Here is a 17,169-nt window from a genome sequence, read left to right on the forward strand (position 1 = left end):
ATATTTGCACTGACGCAGTGATTCTTATTATTCTTCGACTACGAAGCGGTTTCCCTAAGTTATTTCTCAGACAACAGCACAACAACTTGATTCCTATTTATAGTGCTTGCTCTAAAAACAAAACTGCACTATCCATTTGGTCCTACTGTAGGTCATTGGACTTGAATTTTGTTGCACGCGGAAAAATATGATCTTTATTTAAAACTTGTTTTAATGACTGCTGCTCCTATAATTTGTGATAAATTCTTTGATTCTTTAGTCTTTTCCCCCGGGTGCGTTACTTCTGCTACGCGGCTGTTGCTTGTTTGACGAGTATATCTATCGTAGGCAATGCTTTCTTGAAAACGATCACTTCCTTTTTGTTGTTAAATTGTTTTCACCTTTCATTTAGATTGAACAACTTTTGACGGATTTTTACTTGAAATAAAGCTGCTCAAAACACCTACAATGGCATTATCACATTTCATTATCTTTATCACACTGATGGATTGGTGGTGTGCCATGCGATCATCTGCCGAGGTATTTACAGCCATGGCTGATGTGGAAAACCTCATTCATACTGAAGATAATGTGGTGGACGTGATTGAACAGTACATTGAAAGTGATTTGAGACGACTGCAGCGTTTGAAAAGGTACATTTTTTTTGAATGAATTTTAGTTTTTCTTTTTTTCAACCGGGAAATCGTCTTTCGTCTACTTCCTCCAACGTGAAGAAGACCTATAAATGTAGTAGCATTATAAGTTACAGATTAAATATTCAGCTGAGCAAGTTTATCATATGAAGAAGAATGCAATTTATCAAAAGTCGCACCCTAATATTCTATCCAACTAAGATGACGTTTTTACCTTGAGCAGTAGTTCGGCGACCTTTTCTCAAAAGTGACACACACACACGTGAGAGTCATTTTTAAACCAATTTATATTTTATTGTCAGTTGTTTGTTCGAACTCTTTCGAAAACGTAACCTGCATGAAAATTTGATTTAATTATTAGAAAAAAATAACATAACAGTTTGTTTTTATTGATAATTAAATTCACACATAGTTTGGCACAAGAATATCGTGAAAGCAAAGAAAAAGCTTTGAAAGAAGGTGCAGATCGACTTTACAATCCAGTGAATGCATTTTTATTTATTAAAAAACTGACCGAAGAGTGGAACGACGTTGAACTGCTGATGAAATCTGACCACGCAGACAGTAAATGAAATTTGTTTTCATGTTCAATTTTACAATATCAAAAAATACTTACATTTGACGACCATTTTCAATAGTTTACTTACAAAACATAACTGCAATGCGGGATTCATCGTTGGCTAAATTCCCTACTGAAGAAGATTTGACCGGAGCGGCCGAAGCTTTGCTACGCCTTCAAGATGTCTACAAATTGGACACGCATGAATTATCTTCTGGAAGAATAAAAGGTGCCAAGCAGGGTCTTGAATTGGATGGTATGAATTAATTTGTTTAATAATATTTCCTGGTTTGTTTATTTTGTTTTTCGCTTAACAATAGCTAACGGCTGTTTTGAACTTGGTCGAGTTGCTTATAATCAAAAAGATTATTACCATGTGATCCTTTGGATGCAGGAAGCGTTGAATCGCGTTGAACATGAAAATCCACCGTCTGTTGATCAGGCCGAAATTCTCGAATATCTTGCTTACGGAATGTATCAACAAGGCAACGTGAAAAGAGCGTTGCAGTTGACGAAACGCTTGCAACGCATCAAGCCCGATCATCCCAGAGCTGAAGGAAACGTCAAATGGTATCTGGACCTATTGGCTAAAGAAGGTGTGTCCAGAGTTACCGATCACGATCTGCCACCAATCGTCAATGCTCGTCCGAACGACCAAGCTCTGCCAGAGAGGAAGGACTTTGAAGCATTGTGTCGTGGTGAATATTTGCTGGTAAAACAAAAAAAATCTCAAATTATGCAAATATACCCCAACAATAATTTCTTCCGTAAATTACTCTTTTTAAACAGACAGAAAAACAACGCTCTCGTTTGTATTGCTATTACAAGCGTGATACACCATTTTTGAGTTTGGCACCGATCAAGGTGGAAGTGATGCACTGGAAACCAAAAATTGTCATTTTCCGTCAGGTGATCAGTGCAAACGAGATTGCCGTATTGAAAACTCTAGCATATCCTCGGGTAAGATTTCTCTGGATGTGTTCATATTATTGTTCTTGAGAGAAAAATGGGCAGTTTCCATCGCGCTTTTTTGTTCTTTTTTTTCGCGTACTTTTTCAGCTTTCCCGAGCGACGGTGCAAAATTCCGAAACTGGCGAACTTGAAACTGCTAAATACAGAATCAGCAAAAGGTGTCGAACTGTTTGTTTTTCCTTTATTGGGTGGGGTTCACTTTAGCTTTGTTAGAGCATGCTTTTGTCTCTCTCTCTCTCTCTTTTTTTTTTACCAATTATCACTTCCATTAGTTTTGCTTGTTCTTTTGTTGCTTTGTAGTTGCGAAGAGCCACCGTGCACAACAAGGAGACGGGACAACTGGAACACGCCTCGTATCGTATCAGTAAAAGGTGTTTGTTGTTTGCATTAACTTTATATATTGCTTGTTATTGTTAGATATGCTAGAAAACATAAAAGCTTGGGTAGTAGTAGTAGTAGCTAGTTGATTGTATGAAAAATAATCTACGTACTTACCTGCTTTTGCAGTTTCTCATTTTGGTAATTTATAATTTTTCAGCGCATGGTTGAAAGAACATGAACATCCAGTAGTTGATAGAATCGTAAAAAGGATCCATGATATGACCAACTTGAATATGGAAACTGCTGAAGATCTTCAGGTATATTTTTTAGCTTCAACAATTTGCTCGACTTCAGTTACAGATTAATATTCTTTCTTCGTTTTTTCATCTTATTCATTCACTGGTTAATTTTCATTTTTCACATTTGGCGTCATTGGTTTTCTTTTTTCTTTTGTCAGTGATAATCATCAATGTGATGATGATATTAAATGTTCTATTTACAGATTGCCAACTACGGTCTCGGAGGTCATTACGACCCTCACTTCGATCATGCTAGGGTAAGCATCGTGCTAGAGGGTCATTGTCAATGATAAATTGCATTTTTTATGAACTCTTAACATTGAAATGAGAATAGTAATAATAATAGTAATCAAAGAAATAACGTGTACCGATTACTTAGGTTTCACTTCCAGGATAATACTATTATTACAGTATATTGGAACGCAGGATAAATGCAATATATAATGTGTTTGAACCGAACCGCTACAAACGTAATAAAAGATATACATTGACAACGTTCTCTCTAGCACGAAATTCTTTCTTTACTTATTTTTTGCTTTTGTTTAGATAGCCAATTACGGGATAGGTGGTCACTATGAACCTCATTTTGATATGTCTACGGTAAGCGATGCGCCGGTTATCTCATCAGCAGAGAGGCTCTAATTAAAAACATAAAATTGTAGGGAGATCAGTAATTAGAGATGTAATTTATAATTTATAAATACAAAATAACCAAACAAAACAAATTAAACAGCCTCTGCTGATGAGAGAAAATATCCGGTTAAATTTTCAGTAGACCTTTGCTCATGGACTATTTCAGCGTGACGAAGTGGATCCATATGAGCACGGGCATGGAAATCGCATCGCCACCACTCTTTTTTATGTGAGTATTTTATTCAACATATTTTGCAAGATGTTTTTTCTTTATAGAAGGAAGAGGTGAATGCTTTCAAAAGCCTGAACACTGGTAATCGGATCGCAACGGTTCTGTTTTATGTATGTATTTAATTTTATATGCACTGTCGGTTGAATTTTGTTTCCTTTTGCTTCTACCTTTTCTTTTCTACGTATACCGCATGCCATAATCGAAAATTTGCTTCTATTTTTGCATGAAAAATGTGCAAAGGAAGAAGTTTCAATACAAAAAAAAACTGAATTATTTCAAATTCTAATTTGCATGCTAATATATGAATAATATGTGAATGAATGTGCTGCAACTTTATCCCTTTTCTTCGACTAGTTATGATAGTTGAAAAGTCAACCAACGTGGACAAATATCCTTCCTTTTAGATATCTCAACCTGAAGCTGGTGGTGCAACAGTGTTTATTACACACAAGTTGGCCATTTTTCCAGTCGAGGTAAAGTAAAAAGCAGATCACTATGATGAAAGTGGAAGCCATAGGGGACGTGCTACTTTTTCAGGGTGACGCTGCATTTTGGTTCAATTTGAAACCTAATGGCGAAGGTGACATGTCGACCCGCCACGCAGCTTGTCCAGTTTTAGCTGGTGTGAAATGGGTTGCGAATAAATGGATTCACGAACGTGGTCAAGAGTTTTACCGGCCTTGCGGTCTACGCGAAGATGATTATGAATAAATGCGAACAAAAATGAACCGACCGAAATCGTTATTATTGCATCAGTTGCAACTCTTATTCTTTTTTAAATGTACAAAAAAATTTCAATTTTAATTCCAGTACAGAGTATTGTTATCGATTATCGTTTCTGAAACTGTTGCTTTTTACATTTCCACGATACAGTATGCAAATATATAATAGCCTCAAGCCAAGCAATGATTTATCCCCTCCTATGCTCTCTTCTTCCAGTACAATCTCAGTGGTTGAAAATATATTTTCTGATATTTCGTTTTCACTGCCTACCTTTTTCTTTACTGTGAATGATATACTTAAATAAGTAAGTATATAACGAATGGCCTGTTATTTACTTATTTATCAGTTTAATACATTTTTGATTACTACATTGTTGCTCTCCTGTGCTGAATAAAAAGATTCCAAAATCGATCAATCAATTTGTAAAAGACGAATTGTGAAATTGGAAAAAAAAGCTGCGCAATGATGCACTGAAAAGCAGCAAAAAGTACGCTTTGATCGTGGAATGCTTTTAGAAACACAACGACTGGCGATTGTCATCGATAAGATCAATCGACTGGATGCCAAACGCCGCCGCGCCAGAAATCGGTTCCAGAATATGACTGGCGACCAAGAAAATCTACGCATATGGAACAGATCTCACATGAGAATATTGTTGACAGAATATTAACAACCAAGCAAGCCCTATTCTACCATTCAGAAAAGCAAAAAGGAGAAAAAAGGAAGAGAATAAGAATAATAACCTTACCCGAGTATCTTGTTCACTGATTGGTTCTGCAATTTCAGCAAAGTTACGAGTATCGTTGAGAGTCAGCTGTGGCCCAGCAGCCAGATGACACTGATCAGATGGTAGAGTAGAATTGTACTGGTTGTGGCAGATGTAAAATTCCGAACCCCAGGTACTTCGTTTCAGCAGCACACGCAATATGCGCGCTCGACTGACACGGAAAAACTGAGATTCAATATAAGCATGCGGTTGTCGCTTGTCGAAAATCAATGTACCCAAGAAAAACTCATTTTTCACTGCGAACAGAAAAATATTTAAATAAATCATCAAGCAACTGAAAGCATTTTGCACTTGTGCATCATCTACCTGCAGGCTTTATTTTTACGTTGTTGGCCACACCAATTGCATGCGCAGTTATTGAAAATCGAGGCCCATTAGCTATTGTGCTATCGAGAAGCCATCGGCAAGATTGACCATCTGTGAAAATGTCATTTTTCAACATCGACTACATATTTATTCGGTTCCTGAGAAATTCTTTTTCTCCTCATACCTGCAAAATTGCATCCAAGTGCCTGACACGCTTCCGGTTCACCTATGCGAGAAGAATTGCACACGTCCGCTTTGTAAACGATATCATCTATTGCGACAAACTGCTCGCCAGCATCTGCTTCACCAACGCCGATGATTGCCAGCTTTAAAAATTATTATTATTAATCTGCGAATGTTACATAATTGAACCAATATCCATTCAAATATACCTCGTACGGTTCATAAATTGGCCCTGGAATAAAAACTGGACTAAAGTCATCCTGCACTTCTGTGCAATAGATAGAATTCAACGATTCGACTTTGAGCACACATACTTTGAACGATGCTTGTCCAGCTTTCCATCGTCTGCAAAATTCACAGATGCAGTTAAAATGTGAAATTTGCAAAAAAAGCATAAAATTCACTTGAAGTTCAATTCACCGTTACCACGCTGACAGTAAAACGCCGGACTAATCAAATATCCACTACCGGGAACAGTCATCTGCTGAACATCTATCATACCAAAAGCACCATCTGAAACGAAAATTAATATCGAAATCATTAAAAAGTTTTTTTTTAATTAAAAAACGAAATATAAATACTTGGATGAATAGAATTCAAATAAGATTTATCCGGGACTTCTACGACAGTACTCCAATTGTACTGATCATCAAGTACATTACGCCACAAGCATACATTATCAAAAGTGCATTCTGCTTCAGCAGCAGAAGTAGCATACATATGTGGAGATGGAGCCAAATCAATTTCGGTAAATTTTGGTTGTTCAGATTCAATTTCTGAAATATTACACACATAGGATTTACATAATTAAAACAAATATTCATAAAATTCAAATCTACCCGACAGACATACGTTCGCTTCGTATTTGATGTCATCGACAGCTACAAAACCTTCACCATTATAAGACGTATACATTTTGATAATAATCTGGTATGGTACAGCAATTGGATCTATGGAAATAACACAATGCTTGCCACGATTTTCTTTGAAATCACAAGAGGATGGTCGCAATTCACCAACTGACTTCAAAGGATATTCACCAGCCGCAACAGCGGCAACTTCAAGTTTCACTGGACCATAAATCCAGTAACTTAAAATACACAGTATATCAAAAAGTATTTAATAAAATGTATAAATAAAAATAATAATAGAAAAACGAAATACGCAAAACTGAATTTTCCCGGACCACGTTGACACAAAGCTGGATTACTGATCCAAATAGCGTACGATTGTTGAGTAGAATTTTCTGAGCCGGCGACAATTAAATGATTGCCTACAATATATTAATTTGCCTGTTGTAATTTCATATGAGAAAAGATAAAAAACACTTTTCACCATCCTTCGGAGTAATTCCTGGACGAATGACGGCCGGCCAACGTCTGTGGCCAACTTTACGCATCAGATACCAATTGTTTTCAGCTTGGCCATTCAGCACGTTTTTCCATCGACATGCGATCGGCTGCTCGAAATTACAATCCAAATCCGACGATTCTTTAATAAATTCTTCCGCATAACCTGAATCATGTGAAATCGATTTTATTTGATTTGGAAGAAGAAAACAACAAATTAGCATTCACAACACAAAAAATTACCAGTCTGGATTAAGCCATCGCCAACAACTTCCAATTCTAAATATCTCTTCAACTTTTCCGCAGCAGCTCGAGCCCCTGGTGAACAACAATCTACTGAAACAGCATCACAAAAGACAATTTTAAACAATAAATACATATTCAACAAACAAGCAACAACAATACCAAAAAGTAGCTGATAAAAAGTGCTGAAGAAAACTACTGAAACGACAAAAACGAGCATTTTCGTAAAAAAAAATTATGCAACTGCCGATCACCTCTGACTGACTGACTGAACTGCAGGTAACGCTGATGAATGAAAAATCGCCGTCGTGTTATATACTTGTGTGCGATTGATTTGTAAAACCTGACATGCCTCGGGACTTGGCCAGCACTGATTTCTACGGTTGGAATGGAAATTCTCCATTGTGACAAAATTCCTTTATCTGGCCAAATCGAATGCTCAACATACTGTGACACAAGCGTTGAAACAGTGCTCAATTTTTATTGACACCATAGCACATTCTTCAATTCAGGAATGCGAATACAGGCGAATACATCGCCCACTTTGGTATCACTTCCAAATATTCAAAATCCAAAACAAACAAACAAATAAATAAATAAATAACAAACCCATCACCTGAAATCTGAAAACGAATTTACAATGTTCTGTTGTAGATTTTCGTTTCTACTAAATTCCAACAAAAGTTGGAGGTAAATTTTACAACAGTAGTATAATCGAATAAACTTACTGTAATCAACAATGGATAAGAACAACAACAAAAAACGATCAAAATATTGCACGATGCAATACTTGTCGTGCAATAGGATAGAAGAAAAAAATTGCAAATAAAATCCATTCTCCAATTCTAACCTTCACTTCACGGTGAACCGCAGAGGAGTAAATCGTCTTCGCCATCGCTGCTCACCTCGGCTCCAAGATGGATCAACATCTGCTTTTGTTCTTTCAGCTTTTGGTCATGGTCGGCCAACAGCAGCAGCAAATCTTGATTTTCCGCGTACAAAGCTTCATACTTGGCCCGAAATTCGCTGGCCGATTGACGGGATGCATTTGCTGCCACGTCTGGATCCGCAAAATTGCACTGTATGCCCACCGTGGTCAATTCCTTTGCCATACCCGCCGCCCCGGCTACCAGGCCCGGAACCTCGGCGCCGTTCGTTGGCGCCGTCAGTGCAGTTTGGCTTTTTTTCAACAAATTCAATTCTGCATCCTTTCTAGCCGAATCCATCTCGTACCATTTCAAGCTGTTTTGCGCTTCATTCAGGCGAAGTTTCAACAGTTCGTTTTCCTCAGCCAATTTCCCCAATTGCGCAGCTTGTTCTTCGTAAGCTTGCCAACCGAACGCCAGTTGCGCGTTCAGCTGTTCAACAAGCGAATTTGAAGCTTGAATTGCATAAGAAAACTCTCCTTGCGCAACCTAACAAGCACAAATTCACAAATTCATCAAAAAAGTATTTAACAAATTCGTTGTAAAAAATAAATCTGATCGCATAAATCAGACTCCCCATCTCTCTCCATCTAAGCTTCACAGTGATATGCACACACACCTTTATATATCGTAAATAATAATGATAATTAAATAAATGCAAAATACCGTACCAAGACCATATTTACCTGATTAGCAATATGCTGTTGCCACAGTATGCACTGTTGCTGATAATAATGCACTTCCGCATCGCGCTGCTGTAGCAAAAGTTCTAAACATTCCAACTGACTTTTCAAATTTGCTTGCTCAGCGAATGCGTTCGCTTGGTTCTCATCCATCGTTGTCACATAATATTGCTTCTGAAAAGGAAAAATATAATAAAATAGCATAAAATACAAAAATATAAATATTTACCAACTGCTGCAACTGATCACTGATTGAATTCAACTGAACTTGATATTCTTGATATTGCAGTGCTTGTTCTTCTTGCTTCTGCTTCTGTTGGTCAAATTCAGTTCGACGATTCGCTTCCAATTCCAAAGTTTGCAAACGTGCCGTCAGACGTCCAATTTGTTCATCCTGGTCTTTGATCAACTGCTTGTACTGGTCAACCACGCGATCCTTTTGTTCAGCTGCTTCGGGCAGAAGCATACTGTCGGCCGGAGCCTGGCTAAATCCCAGTGTCCGAGTGACGTCCGGCTCCAGCTGCCGGAACAATTTTGTAAATTCGTGGTCGAACAATAAATCACGTGCCTGGCTGCCCTTCGGCTGCGGTTTTTGACTCACTCTGGCATAAGCTTCAGATTTGGTGACCAATTCCAGCTTTTCAACAAATCGAACTCGACCTATGTGTGACTCGACCAAATTAACGAGCGATTCTCTGAATAACAAAAACAATTTTTAATTAAAAAATAATATTCACCAAATTTCCCCTTTCTCATTTTACTTTGTATATTTTTTCACCGATCCATCGTTGAACAACGAGCATACACCGATCAAAAATGCAGACAATCCTTGTGTTAGGCATTCCATATCGTCTGCTTCACTTCCCCGAAGTTGTCCAAAAAGCTGATCAAAATAATAAATAAACAAACAAATAAATAAACAAAAGACCATTTACAAGTGCTCGTTACATACGTAAGTCACATTGTCCGGCTGTTGGAGAAAATGACTGACCGCAAGAGGAGAATGGGCTAACCAACCGGACAACAGCATCAACAATCCTATGCGGACTTGGTAATGATGACTTCTTAACAAAATCGACGTAACTTGTTGTAATAGGGATTTTGGAGGCTCACTGACATCAGTTGCCAGTTGAACTCTGAGTAAGCATTCTTTTTCGTCCGTTGACCAAATACAAGCGTGCATCAGCAAACAAGCACAAAGCCACTGATCCAACGGATCACTGCTCACCAAGCCGGTGCAGATCAAATGACCGGCGGTAACTTGTTCTACTGGAATTAAAATCTAAAGTAAATATAAAATTTGGAACAATTTCAATCAATTGCTCAGCACCTTCGGCTGTCGACGGCAGCAATGTTTGCACCAAATGGGCCTTGCCGTGGTCGTTTTTGTACAAAAAGCTCTGCAAACAGTAAAGAGTAGCCAAACGAAGACCAAATGGCCGACCGCTGTTGGTCATCGACAACAACAATATGACCACAATATTTTGGCTACATTCGGAGTTGGTGGCGACCGTTTCGAAATAATCCTGGTTAGCCTGATTGCCACGAATCACCTCCGCCACGGCAAGCACCACCGACGTCAACACTTTGGCAGTTATCTCAGGCGACAACAGCAAATTCATCAAACTGGACAAGAAGCCATAACTGTGAAAATCATACTGACAATTGCTAATCAAATCACTTGGAATTGAAGGCGATACAAGCGTACGAACAACCTGAAACACAACGATTAAACGATTATCAGTAATAATAATTTTTAATTTGTAAACTTGCATCGATCAATTGCAAAACTGTCGCAGTACGTTCTTCGGTCCAATAATTTTCCAAATTTCCCCCCTCCTCTTCCACCGCACACAACAAATCCAACACACCTTGTAAATCTCTTATCAGAGAATGTTCACGAAAAAGTTGAACATTGCTTGGATTGCCTTTGAGCATCTTGTACATCAGAAACAAGCAATCTTCCGAAACAACACCTAGACAAAAACAGCACATCTTTAGCTCGCTGTTTACATCAGTAAATAAAAATAAACTTCTCTACTGTTTCCTTCGCAATAAATAATGCGGATCAAACTTTCAAAACCATCTTCAAACGCAATGATCTTCTGGATGTTCACATTGCCGTGGGAAAGTTCAAGCAACAACAGAATAGCAAAATTTCGAATCACTTCGCGATCATCATGCAATAGATCAATTATTCTCGGCGAAGCGGCGTGATTTTCCAACAAAATGTCTTGAATTGTTTTCGGATCATGAATCAACAACGCCGTCAAACATCTTATCGCTTGTAATCGAACATTGAATTCAAGATCCTTAATTTTTTTAATTACAGTTATCCAGCTACATAAGCAGTTACTTAAAACGCAGAATACATTATTACTTAAATGTATAAATCGTAATTTAAATTCTACATATCCTGCATTAAAAATAAAAAACAGAATCAAACTTACGTCGATCATACACAAAATACTGGTAATGCTGTACTTTGTATCGATAATCATGCGTGCTAACTTTTGAATCTCATCTTGATCAAACTTCTTTTCCTGATGTACGTTGGCTAGAAAAAGAAAATTACATCACCAATGTAATCAGTAATAATAAATGAAGCCAATTATCAATTAACCGGCAGAATCTTCTTCATCAATTAAAATTCTCAAAGTTTCCAACACTAGAGCTATCAATTCAGCATCACGATCCGTTGAATCATTAGTACTAAAATATTCACAAAAGAAGAAGTTTAATTAATTGCTTAGTTTTCAGTTTTTTCATCTTCTTACATGCTGTTATGCATTAAATGAACCAAAGCATCAATTGCTTGGGTTCCAACTTCGACACGGTTATGCTTAGCCATAGATCGCAAAGCTCGCAATGCATCTCGTCGATCTTCGTACAGTGTTGACGTTCGGAGCCGATTAACCAAACGACTTACCTTAACAAAAATCATAATCATCTCATAATCAACAATCTATTCATGATGAATGTGAAATTTTAATTTGGATTTACAAACCTGCTCAGCTACGTCTTCTGCCATATCAGAGTTCTCTTTCCTGCCCACAATTGTCTGCAAACCACTCTTTATGTAATTCATTGGCAATCTCACAACTAAAAGTAACGGTTTAATAATTAAAACTTTCACATCAAACAGCATGCGTTTAAAATTTTAATAACACCTTGCAACCGATGAAACGATAATAAATATTTAAAAACTTACAAAATAACAAAATTAGTTTAAATAAATTCCATTAAATTCAGTTACCGTTTTCAACTGAAAAAATTGAAAAAAATAAAATTTTCAGGAACTTCATTTAAAGAATAATGAAAAACGGTTGTAACAATTACGAATAATTTAGGAAATAGCTTTCAATGAAATATGAAATGTACCTTACAAAATATACTCTTCAATAAAACAAAAAACGACAATCGAAAGATATAAAATGACAGTCTTCACTGTATTTCAAATAAAGATTACAGTCAATGCTGACAAATGCAATGGATTTTAGAAAATCAAGTTTTATTGTGATAAAGTCATGAAAAGCATGTTAAAGTTAAATAAAATAAAAAGAGTTAAAATATAAAATGTCCCTCTTAAAATTTTGCATAAAATTTTTAATTGGAAAACTTACCGTAAGAAAAATTATAAATACAGTATGAATTTGCTTGATTATACAAAATTGAATTAGGGGAAAATAAGTCATTCACTAAGTCAAATTAATTATTTTAATTATTTTTTTGCATAATTAATTATTTGTAAACTGAAAACTGTTGAATAAGAATATTTTCGCGTTGTAATTTGATTTTCATCACAATGGTCATTATTATGATAAATTTCAGGTCTGTAATTGAACATAATGATGAAATTCTGAAAAAAACTGTTTATTAAACATTTTATATTGGGTTTGAAGATAAGATATTTGTGATGGCGTTGTGGAGAATTTCAAGTTTGTGTTTTCGATCAAGATGCGGATTGGTTATGCAAAACGCGTTTTTCAGCTCACAAGATCGTTATGTTATCATGTAAAAAAACTATTTTTGAAAAGCAAAACGAACAAACGAACAGATTTTTTTCTTAAGTTTACCAGAGATACCGGACGCGACTGCGGAAACAAATTCACTATTGAGTGTTGTGCATGGAAACGATTTGCCACCTTTTGATAAGCTGTCTACCCGTGAAAGTGCGGACGCTTGTGCTAAATTAGCATTAGAATTCGAGGCTTGGATGCAGGAACATGGAAGTTCATTTAACAGTGAAAATGACGTTTGTAATTTCGAAAATGTGATCGACAAGGTCGAAATGCACTTGGCGCCGATGCAATTTGCCTGGAATACGTTCCGACATTTGGCCGGAGTTCGTAGCTTTGATCCGAATCTTATGGCAAGGTTCAAAGGGGTAGGTGAAGTTTATTTTCTAATATTACTTTGCATATTTTGAAAATTCTCAATCTTACAGCTGCAGAATCTAGTGACAAGAGCTCGAATTCATCGTTTCAATAATCATCGATTTTTCACTGCCGTTATGGTTTGTTCATTGTTTTATTTTTATCAGTTTGATTTGCTATTTTCTTGTTCATCTTTTAGGATTTATCTCATGATAAAAATTTGAATTCTGTTCAATCGATACTAATTGCAAAGTATATTCGTGAGATGCAGTTGAATGGACTGGGACTGAGTGATAAAAATTACAAGTGGCTTGAAGAATACCGCAGGCGAATTTACGATGCTGTTTTTAAATTTAGGTTTACATTTCCATTTTTCCAATTAATTTATTATTTTTTAATTGATAATTTTTTTAAATCAGGCGCAACATCGAAATGACATCCTGGTTGTTGAATTTAGAAATGGATTTCAGTTCTGAAATGAGCGACACTCCGCAACACATATTGGAAATGTGGTCGGTGAATCGGTAAATTTTACGGAATTTATTATTTTAATTTGGTTTTTTTAAATTAAACCTCAATTTTTTAGTTCCTCAAATCAGAAAAGCCAATATAAGCTTGCATTTACGCAATATTCATACGCACCTTTTATGCGTTATTGTAAAATGCGATTACGACGGCGAAGCGTTTGGAAGCTGTTCAATTCTCGGGCAGGTTTTGAAGAAGATCAAGTACAATTGAACAATTCACTTCAAATCGAACAGCTTCGTCAAGCTAGGTATTATTTTTCTTTTAAAATATATATTTATAGGAATTATTTCTTTTCTTTTTAGAGAGAAATATGCAAAATTGTTCAATTACAATAATTATTTGGATATGGTATTACCGGATCGTATGATTTCGTCTGTATCAGAACTTGAAACGATAATTTTTCAGTGAATATTTTATTCTGATTATAATTTGATAATATTTTTCGAAAATGACGTCGTATAATGTAATGTTAGGTTGAAGCAGGCGGCGGTGAAGAGATTATCGGAACAGGTGGAAATGATGCAACCGCTTGCAGCTCGACAGGATGCACTTCGGTCGCCTTTGAAGCCATGGGATTTGGATTATTATGCTCGAAAACTTGCTGAACATGATTATGATATCGATTTTGGACAAACTGCCGAATATTTTCCTTATATGCAATTCCTTTCTAATGTGTTCGAGCTAATCAAGCGTCTGTTTGACATTACTTTTACATTAGTTAGCGGTGAAGCAGCAGTGTGGGACAAGGAAGTGCAATTATTTGAAGTAACAGACGAAAAAGGTAAGTTGATTAATTTGGATTTACTGTTTTTTCACTTTTCATATTTTGAATGTTCGTACTGTAGGCAAAATTATTGGCCATTTATACATAGATCCATTTATCAGAAAGAACAAACTTCCGGTAATGTGGAGCGAATGTGGTAGAGGTGAAAATTATTCACTAAAAAAATCCGACATGCGTTGTATTATACACGTTTAAATTATTATTACTGTTTAGCAAGAAGTAGTATAATTGGTCACACTCCTGTAGTTTATTTGAATTTAAACTTGTCGTCTGAATCGTTGAAAACAGGCGTGCCAGCATTCTTGCATTGGGATCATCTTGTTCAATTTTTTCGTGAAGTTAGTTCGTGTGCGTGATAAGCACTGGTGCTATATTTTCGCATGAAACTTTTGTTTACAGATTGGAAAGAGTATGCAAATTTTACTTTCACAAGCTAATTATTCCGAACTGGCAAGCAGTGATGGAATTGAGCGTGACTGTATCATGATTTATTCGTTCTTTTTTGAACATCTATTCATGCGACCGGATTGTTTGGCCGACCTGAGCAAGCATTACCGTACAAATGAGAAACTTTCCAAAAATGAATCAGCTAACTTTATTCATGGTAATTTTTATTTTGAATATTATTTGTGAATAAAATATGAATTATTTCGTTTTTTCACAGCAATTCGAGAAATGCAAATTCCCGCATTAGTTCAAAATATTCTTCTCAGCGAATTTGACTTGCTCATTCACAAATCGTCAGTCGATAAATATGAAATGATTTTTAACTGTTAGCTGTTTTTTTTATAATTGTTGTTTTTAAGATCTATGAAATTTTGGTTTGACATTTACCGCGAATTGTCAAGACAGTATTTCCCATACGGTTGGGAAAAGGGCGATTATTTGCCTTGCAACAGTTCAATAGTGGTCGACGAACAGATTGCCTCTTCTTATTATAGGCAGTTGATATCAGATGTGAGATAAATTTTAATATATTAGTGATATTTTATGTTGTTCTCTTCATTTTTTTATTTGAATTATTAGATCATTGCGTGCGATTTGATCAACGATATTGGTGAAAACACTCAGCTAAACAGTGCAGAGTTTGTGAACTTTTGTAAAAAGTAAAGATTTCATTTTTTTGTATGTGATTTTAAAAAAATACATAATTTAATTTCAGATTCAAAAATTGTTATTTATTGGCAGATGGGTCGATGAAACAATTGGAAATGTATCGTTCATTTGCTAAACGTGAATCGCCTTCTGTGAATGCATTCTTGAATTTGCGACGTCTTGTGAAATAAACTGTTCATAATTAGGAATGCATGCGTGTGAAAAAAAAGAATTAAAATTGATTAATCGTTGTTATTTAATTTTAGATGATGGTTTTTATCCAATAATATTTTCATTGACTTGTTTAATTATTTTATTTTGTTAATATTATTGTCGTTCGATAAGAATGGAAGATGAGGTGAAACGTTTGCTGCTCGACCCTGTTCGAGTGCTTCGGCAAGATCCGAACACGAAAATGATAGCCGTCCATGCTAAACAGCGTTCATCATCCGCCGACGATGCAGACACACAGTTGGCCGATGCGGTGGTCGTTTTTGAAAAGAAACCTTTTTCTGAAGATCAACTTTTCAAGCTGTTGAAAAATGACACGATCAAATTGACAAAAAATTTGATGAACAACGATATTTACAGTATCCACCTGGCGGTTGCCGAACAACCGGACGACGATTTAAATGGTAATTTTGCTTGTTTATTTTCAAGTAATATTTTTATTTGTTTTTAATATGCAGTGTTAAAATTTATCTTATTATTAGATTTGTTGTAAAAGTTTCATTTCTTCTGTTGACATAGGGTTGTTTAATTGTAATTCAAAATTGTCAAGTTTGAAAAATTGAAATAAAAGAATTTGAATGGGATAAAATGAGATTTTTCAAATTGTGTCGCAGAATGTTTTTTTTGAATGTTACAGTTTCTTAAAGATAATCAAGAGCGAAAGTTTATTTTTTTAGTGTTTTCATGTTTTTCATTTAAAAAAAACCGCACGCGGGAAAATATCAATCTTTCGATCGAGTAACAGACACAGTTAAGTTATGAAAAAACAAGCTCGTCTGCTATTTTTTATATTTGGTTTCTTCATTGGTTCAGTAATAATTTTCATATCACTAAGCCCCGTGGCGCGCGTGCGCGAAGGGTAAAATAGTGAAAAAGTTTTTAACTTTACCTGAAAATAAATTGGGGGATTTGGAATGTTTAATAAATATTTTCCAAGAAAATATATTTCCTAAAAAAATTTCCTTTTTTTATTTGTTTTTAAAGCCTTTACCGTTTGAACCCTGGATACCAGGCCCGCCTTGGGGGAACAGCCTTATCCCGAAATTGGAGGCGAAAAAAAAAACGGTTTTCATGGGTTTCCGAAAACGGGCGGGACGAATTTTTCTCCAAGTATTCCCCTTTTTGGCATAAAATTTCAAGAAAGCCACCAAAACCTTGGAGCTTTTGCCAAGTTAAAAATCCCGGAAAACATAAAATTTTTTTTACCGCGTTTTAAATAAAACCTTACAAAAAAAAAAAAAATTTTTCCTTTTTTTTTTTCCCCTTGTGGGCCCCCCATTATCTCCCCTTTCCCACTGTTGGGCGGG

General features: G+C 36.0%; 4 protein-coding genes across 4 annotated transcripts; 3 read left to right on the forward strand and 1 right to left on the reverse strand.

The window, feature by feature from the left end:
* Nucleotides 1-483: 483 nt before the first annotated feature.
* Nucleotides 484-1,204, forward strand: Tsp_03347 (prolyl 4-hydroxylase subunit alpha-1). The gene is made up of 3 exons (XM_003379643.1): nt 484-632; nt 659-769; nt 1,045-1,204. The coding sequence occupies exons 1-3, from the start codon at nt 484-486 to the stop codon at nt 1,202-1,204; spliced, it is 420 nt and encodes a 139-aa protein (XP_003379691.1).
* An 89-nt stretch (nt 1,205-1,293) lies between these two features.
* Tsp_03348 (prolyl 4-hydroxylase subunit alpha-2) lies at nt 1,294-4,359 on the forward strand. The gene is made up of 10 exons (XM_003379644.1): nt 1,294-1,447; nt 1,512-1,903; nt 1,981-2,151; nt 2,251-2,331; nt 2,464-2,534; nt 2,702-2,801; nt 2,987-3,040; nt 3,583-3,645; nt 3,693-3,758; nt 4,186-4,359. The coding sequence occupies exons 1-10, from the start codon at nt 1,294-1,296 to the stop codon at nt 4,357-4,359; spliced, it is 1,326 nt and encodes a 441-aa protein (XP_003379692.1).
* Nucleotides 4,360-4,736: 377 nt separating this feature from the next.
* On the reverse strand, nt 4,737-11,936 carry Tsp_03349 (Uso1 / p115 like vesicle tethering protein, head region). Its single transcript, XM_003379645.1, has 19 exons — nt 11,856-11,936; nt 11,626-11,777; nt 11,472-11,560; nt 11,299-11,405; nt 10,179-10,563; nt 9,784-10,117; nt 9,078-9,543; nt 8,852-9,022; nt 8,145-8,654; nt 7,494-7,686; nt 7,240-7,332; nt 6,983-7,162; nt 6,487-6,717; nt 6,229-6,423; nt 6,052-6,160; nt 5,857-5,992; nt 5,465-5,603; nt 5,120-5,394; nt 4,737-4,841 (listed from the first exon to the last, which is right to left on the reverse strand). Exons 1-19 carry the CDS (start codon nt 11,934-11,936, stop codon nt 4,737-4,739), a joined length of 3,951 nt encoding a protein of 1,316 aa, XP_003379693.1.
* Nucleotides 11,937-12,764: 828 nt separating this feature from the next.
* Tsp_03350 (peptidase family M3) lies at nt 12,765-15,822 on the forward strand. Its single transcript, XM_003379646.1, has 11 exons — nt 12,765-12,862; nt 12,920-13,235; nt 13,296-13,364; nt 13,424-13,581; nt 14,226-14,533; nt 14,750-14,874; nt 14,936-15,140; nt 15,201-15,276; nt 15,343-15,493; nt 15,563-15,642; nt 15,699-15,822. Exons 1-11 carry the CDS (start codon nt 12,765-12,767, stop codon nt 15,820-15,822), a joined length of 1,710 nt encoding a protein of 569 aa, XP_003379694.1.
* The last annotated feature ends 1,347 nt before the right edge of the window (nt 15,823-17,169 follow it).

Source organism: Trichinella spiralis, assembly GCF_000181795.1.
Source record: "Trichinella spiralis strain ISS 195 chromosome Unknown Scfld2, whole genome shotgun sequence".
NCBI lineage: Eukaryota > Metazoa > Nematoda > Enoplea > Trichinellida > Trichinellidae > Trichinella > Trichinella spiralis.

What these genes read in the sequence shown, in the direction of transcription:
- Tsp_03350 (XM_003379646.1), top strand. Translation starts at nt 12,765, where the DNA reads ATGGCGTTGTGGAGAATTTCAAGTTTGTGTTTTCGATCAAGATGCGGA. An exon ending in CAAGATCGTTATGTTATCAT is followed by an intron (nt 12,863 to 12,919) that starts GTAAAAAAACTA and finishes TTTTTTCTTAAG; the next exon opens with TTTACCAGAGATACCGGACG. An exon ending in GATGCTGTTTTTAAATTTAG is followed by an intron (nt 13,582 to 14,225) that starts GTTTACATTTCC and finishes ATGTAATGTTAG; the next exon opens with GTTGAAGCAGGCGGCGGTGA.
- Tsp_03347 (XM_003379643.1), top strand. Translation starts at nt 484, where the DNA reads ATGGATTGGTGGTGTGCCATGCGATCATCTGCCGAGGTATTTACAGCC. An exon ending in CGACTGCAGCGTTTGAAAAG is followed by an intron (nt 633 to 658) that starts GTACATTTTTTT and finishes AATGAATTTTAG; the next exon opens with TTTTTCTTTTTTTCAACCGG. An exon ending in TTAAATATTCAGCTGAGCAA is followed by an intron (nt 770 to 1,044) that starts GTTTATCATATG and finishes ATTCACACATAG; the next exon opens with TTTGGCACAAGAATATCGTG.
- Tsp_03348 (XM_003379644.1), top strand. Translation starts at nt 1,294, where the DNA reads ATGCGGGATTCATCGTTGGCTAAATTCCCTACTGAAGAAGATTTGACC. An exon ending in AAACTCTAGCATATCCTCGG is followed by an intron (nt 2,152 to 2,250) that starts GTAAGATTTCTC and finishes GTACTTTTTCAG; the next exon opens with CTTTCCCGAGCGACGGTGCA. An exon ending in TCAGCAAAAGGTGTCGAACT is followed by an intron (nt 2,332 to 2,463) that starts GTTTGTTTTTCC and finishes GTTGCTTTGTAG; the next exon opens with TTGCGAAGAGCCACCGTGCA.
- Tsp_03349 (XM_003379645.1), bottom strand. Translation starts at nt 11,936, where the DNA reads ATGAATTACATAAAGAGTGGTTTGCAGACAATTGTGGGCAGGAAAGAG. An exon ending in CATTTAATGCATAACAGCAT is followed by an intron (nt 11,561 to 11,625) that starts GTAAGAAGATGA and finishes TGAATATTTTAG; the next exon opens with TACTAATGATTCAACGGATC. An exon ending in GTATTTTGTGTATGATCGAC is followed by an intron (nt 10,564 to 11,298) that starts GTAAGTTTGATT and finishes GTTGTGTTTCAG; the next exon opens with GTTGTTCGTACGCTTGTATC.